This window comes from Chanos chanos, chromosome 8 (assembly GCF_902362185.1).
Source record: "Chanos chanos chromosome 8, fChaCha1.1, whole genome shotgun sequence".
NCBI classification, from domain to species: domain Eukaryota; kingdom Metazoa; phylum Chordata; class Actinopteri; order Gonorynchiformes; family Chanidae; genus Chanos; species Chanos chanos.
The window spans coordinates 31,101,490-31,107,136 of NC_044502.1; the positions used below are offsets into that span (position 1 = coordinate 31,101,490).

At 39.5% G+C, this 5,647-nt stretch overlaps 1 protein-coding gene across 1 annotated transcript; it reads left to right on the forward strand.

The window, feature by feature from the left end:
- The first annotated feature begins 1,217 nt into the window (after positions 1 to 1,217).
- abhd11 (abhydrolase domain containing 11) lies at positions 1,218 to 5,341 on the forward strand. Its single transcript, XM_030782199.1, has 6 exons — positions 1,218 to 1,391; positions 1,901 to 2,036; positions 2,387 to 2,560; positions 2,838 to 3,008; positions 3,421 to 3,602; positions 4,264 to 5,341. Exons 1-6 carry the CDS (start codon positions 1,249 to 1,251, stop codon positions 4,397 to 4,399), a joined length of 942 nt encoding a protein of 313 aa, XP_030638059.1. The 5' UTR covers positions 1,218 to 1,248; the 3' UTR covers positions 4,400 to 5,341.
- The last annotated feature ends 306 nt before the right edge of the window (positions 5,342 to 5,647 follow it).

Here is a 5,647-nt window from a genome sequence, read left to right on the forward strand (position 1 = left end):
TGTAGTACTACTAGGCCTATGATTACCGTTGCTACTACCATAACTAGTACTACTACAAACAGCAGTCGCATAAAAACAGTTTTAAAATCAAAATGTAAAAAAACTTCGTAGACATTAAACAGTCTGCTCATATTCAATCCAAAGCCCTGGGTATTGGCCTAGTATGCTCAGCGAAGAAACGCCTGTCTTGGAATTGTCTGTCTGTCCAATCAGACAAAACAACACTGCTGAGCTTCATCGCGGCAGGTGACTGTTCCATGTTTATTCCTGGGCAGCGGAGAGCGCTCTAATGGCGAGCGTTTTTCACTGTTCGTAGGTCGTCTCAGGTCAGTAAGAGCAGCTGTGCTACATATTTATAGTTACGGGCTACGCTTATGACCACTTCTGTAGCTACACGTTCCGCAGCGACAAAGCGTCCTTAGTCTGGCTATGAGAAATCACAGTCATACAAATAGTTTAACAAGTGTAGTTGCAATCCTCTGCCTGTCTCCATCTGCAAACTTAGGGATAGTGTCTACTGTTAATTGCTTGACAAAGATAGGTGCTGTAACTTTCAAATAACTAGCTGACACAATTCACTGTAAATCTTCGACAACAACAACAATAATATAAACAATCTGATAAATTACCGTATTTTTGGACATTAATCAGGATGTGTTATCTTTTATGTCTTTTGTGAGGACAACCTTTCTAGAAATGTTTTCACTATTTTAACTAGACAAACACAGAGACTGTTCCAGACATGGTAAAGAGGGAGAAAGGGTAAACTATGGTGCTCTAGTGCTCCAGTATACTCTCTACATGCCTGTGAAGTATCTCTGCTTTAAGCCACCAGCTGCCTGTCAGATAAAATATAACTTTTTTGTATTGTGGTAGCGGGCTCTGACCGGAATACTGTTCTCACTGCTTGAATACATATATATGCAAACAAAATATATATTTATATGTATATATACGTTTGAGGTAATGACCCAGTGGGTTTTGTCATTGGCAGAACTGAATTTAGATTGCGCGCCAGTTTGGGCGGGGAATGAAATTTGTGCACAGACGTATTTGTGAGTTTCACAGCTGCGCAAAGTCGGAAGTTTGTTTGCCAGCATGTTAGTGCGCAGACGCAGATTTAATGAAAATACATGGCGGCCATTTTGGACGCTGTGTCTACAAGTCCATGCTCAAACCACCCACCACCTTAGACATCGCGACCCTTGAGATCTGGGACAATTCAGATGTGAGGTGTCCTATGCTGCTATGGGTGTACTGTGGCGAACCATTCACAGGGGATTTTATAACAGACAAACAACATGTTTGTCTATTATTGGATCACGGAATTTTTGTAGTGGAATGGGTCGTTCGGACCGTATACGCCGTGATAATGCTGCTGTCTCAACCAGGTGCTGATTGTTACGGACGCTATTTAAAAAGGGCTATTCTTTAATCGCAAAAGAAGTTAGAAAGCACAGTTTGTACTCAGGTTTTTCAGCTGGAATCTGTGTTCTATTCGAATGTTCGACTTATTTACAACGAAAACGCGAGTAACGGGCAAGGATAGGCAAATGAATGGATGAAATAAGAGAAAAAAATTCAATCAAAAATGAATTTATACTGGTAACGTCGCCTGTAGTGACAATTGTCTTAAGTAACCGACATAAGTCGTGGTAATTGATGTGTTGAAGGTTAAATACATCGCGATGTTGGTAGAGTGGTTTTCATTGCAGTAAAAATCAAGTCGTGTAAAGGCTTGTTTTGTAACCGAGGTTAAGGAGAGCAGGCCATGTCTGACAGATCCTAACCAGGAGATGCAACGTTAAGTTACAGCCTCACATTTTCACAGCTTAAGTGCTGCACATGGTGTTATCTTTTTGCGATTTAGTTGATTTCAGTCCATTTACTTCTCTTCTAGTCCCGTAAACCTGACGTACGATGTGTTTGACGGCAAACTGGAGAAGACCCCATTAGTCTTCCTTCACGGTTTATTCGGAAGCAAGTCAAACTTTCACTCTATTGCAAAATCTTTAGTACAACGGACTGGTCGAAAGGTGAGTCCTGCCAAACTATTTTGCAATTTTTTGAATGTTATAGATAATTCAGTTGGGCTTACATTGCTGAAGATTGACAATGACAAATAGAACATTTTATCCTGATAAACATTAGCTGGAATTATTGGCCCAGATACTGTTATATATGTTGAATAATGATATTTGTTAACTCTAGGAGCATAGAGATGTAAAGACACTGAGTGAATGTCAATATGAAGAGGAGCCTGTGTAATTTAGTTTACTTGTAGTAGTGGCTTTAAATTGGACAGTACTTTTATTCACTTTTGATTTACAAAGACACGTGCACACGTTGCCTCTGCAAGTGTCCTCACTGTTCTTTTTCTAGTCAGGTGCTGACCATAGATGCCCGTAACCATGGTAACAGTCCGCACAGCCCAGTTTTGAACTATGAGGCTATGACTAATGATCTGAAACATCTGCTCAGCCAGCTGCATATTGCAAAGTGCGTTCTGATCGGCCACAGCATGGGCGGCAAAGTCGCCATGACGACAGCTTTAACACAGGTATTGTAGCCGTAGAGTATCGGTCCTTACTGAATTCTGCTATTCAGCAGTCCTGCTGTAAATCCACAGCATGTTTTAGCCAAAGTGGTCACACAGAAGAGTACTTCTAGGATATTTGCAAAGATGAATGTGATTGGAAGATTGCATGTGTTTTTATACATCTTACTCCTTCAAAGATCCTGATAAGGTATTTTGGATGTGTTCCTCATACACTGTATTGATGCTTCGTCTATAATACCTACATATGTTCTGATTTCTGTTCTTCTCTCTGCTGTAGCCTAGTTTGGTGGAGCGTTTGGTGGTTGTGGACATCAGTCCGGCTCAAACGTCAGTGCGTACCAACTTCAGAGCCTATATCCAAGCTATGAAGGAGGTAAAAATAGCCAGCGACATCCCTCGCTCTACAGCTCGCAGAATGGCTGAGGACCAGCTGAGGAATTTGGTTAAAGTAGGTGCATTTCATATGTATGAAGGGAAAAACACGGTATCCATGAAATGATGAAAACATGAGAAAACTGAATTTGAATTACAGGAATTCAAGCTGAATCCCTTGATCCCCCTCCATAAGCAAGGGCCTCTTGTTAATATTTGTCCCATTTTTTGGTTGCTTCATTAAAAAAACAAAACAAAACAGAGGTGACGAGGACCAGTAATGCTTCCCCTGTAGAATGATGTTTCTATCACCCTAAGATAAAATAATCACCTCAAAGCTGAAACTTTAACAGTTACGATATTTTGTCCAGCATTCGTATTGCGATGTTCGAGTGTCTTGTCTGTGTCTTTTTCTAATATGAGTTGGATGTGTGACAGTTTTGCTTTATAGTTATGTTTCTTAGTATCTGTATTGGCTTGACACACAGGAACGCTCTGTTAGACAGTTCCTCCTAACTAACCTCGTTGAGCAGAATGGTCACTATGCCTGGAGAGTCAACTTGGAGGCCATCGCAAACCACTTGGAAGATGTCATGAGTTTCCCAGAATTCAACACCACTTATGAGGGCCCCACCCTTTTCCTCGGTGGCAGTAATTCAGCCTATATCAGGTAAAGCTCTGAACAACTGAAAAAGAAATTTGATCCCGGCAACTGGGCAAGGGTTGGCATAAGACGTGCAGATTTTTGCTCCGACCTATAACGAGTACTAATTAGCTAATCAAGGTGACGAATAGCTTCTACATATTAGATTTGGGTGTTTTTGTGATTCTGAATCTCGCCGGATCCTAGAAGTGGCTCTGCATGGAGTGGGCAGCTCAGTCTTGTACTAGAATTTCATAGAATTAATAAAAAAGACTGTTTAGGCCTAAGTAACGTGGAAGGAGCTCAGAGGAGATGGTTTGTGTTACCTTTGACATTGGTCTGTGGCCCAATCCAAAGTCTCTAATGACGCCTGAAGGAAGTGGGCGGAAAGTAGCTCAGCAGAACAAAAATAAGCACTCAAATTGCATGCTCATGTTATGCTCTTGTGTGTCAGTACCTCTTTACAGTTGTTGACCTCATCTCCTAAACTTTGTTCTAGTAAAAAACCATACTATTTTCGTATTAACTTTCTAAAAATAAGTCTGTACATGTAAATTGTAGATCAACTGTAGACAAACTTAGAAAGACTGGGGAAAAAAAAAGTTACATTTTTTTTAAATAGGATGGGATGACTGTCAGTACGCCTCCAGCTTTTTTTTGACTCACTGTTCGCTGTGTTTGGTTCCAGCTCTGAGGATTACCCAGAGATCCAGAGGCTCTTTCCCTGTGCTGATATCCAGTACATCCCAGATGCTAGTCACTGGATTCACGCTGACAAGCCTCTGGATTTCATCAGCTGCATCATCAGCTTCCTGCAGTCTTAATCCTGCTCTAAACACAGCACATAACCAAGTGGACCCGTAATCTCACGAGCTGTGTGTAAAGATATAGAGCAACCCAGGGAGGTAACCTAAGAAACGTAATCTTTAAATGTTTTAACGCACAAAAATGACTTTGCTGATATAAACAGTACTGTATGTGATAGAGGTGATAGAGTAATCGATAACTGGATTCTACGTTCTGGAGAGTCTTAGTCTTTCTTGAATGGTCACTTCACAATTTTAATATTAAAGTACACATGCAAAAACACATAAAACAGAGCAAAACCAATTGGCTTTCGGCCTGTTAGTTCAGTAAGGACAGTGTAAACGAAGGACTGATGTCATCTATGAGTTGAGGCACTCTTTCTTGTGTGACAATCACAAGGATTGATACTTTAATAAATGTAAGTTTGCACTGATGAAAGCACTGATTTATAGTGTGATTAAAAAAAAAAAACATCCACATGGTTTCCAGTATTCCTTAATAAACGACCAAACCAAAGTCACTGATAAAAAGTCAAAGCAACATGTTAAGCGGGTAGGTGTATGACAGTTCCTGTTGTTGCTCTTACAATACATATACAAACACTCATTAGAATATTTAGTGGTCATAAAAATGATTTGTATGCCGCTATTTGTCAAGGTCGCAAAAATGGACACAGTGAGAGATTTTATGAAAAAAAAAAAGCAATGTTCCAGAGACCAGTCATTCTGAGGTGAGACTAATTTTAAAGGAACATATCATTATGTTGGGTCCATTAGATGTTAAGTTATTTTCAGCACACTATATTGAATATTTTCAACATTTAATTATTTGTTAGACTTGGGAACATCCCAAACATGCTACTGTTTATAGCATTTTGTGTGTTGACCACATAAACATACTAATTCAACTATTCAGAATTAGCACTTTATCTCAAAACTGAAGTATCTAAACCGGTCATACTGAAAAATGCAGGAATCTTTACATAGATATAACAAGTATAAACTTAGTTATGCTGTATAAAAAAGTTTTTTTGAGAGGCTAATAACTAAGGAACCATGTTGATATTGTTATTATATATTTTAAACAGTTTCCCTCGTTCAGATGTTTAACTGTTAGTGGTCATGTAGTCACTTTACATGGAGCTGTTGCTTTGTCTTTCATTCTACTACTGGAAGCTGTTATGTTTTAATAATTATAATATGCACTGCCTCAAACAGCAGTTACGCTTTTAGACTCAACCTCATTTACGAAAATCTCTGTTCACA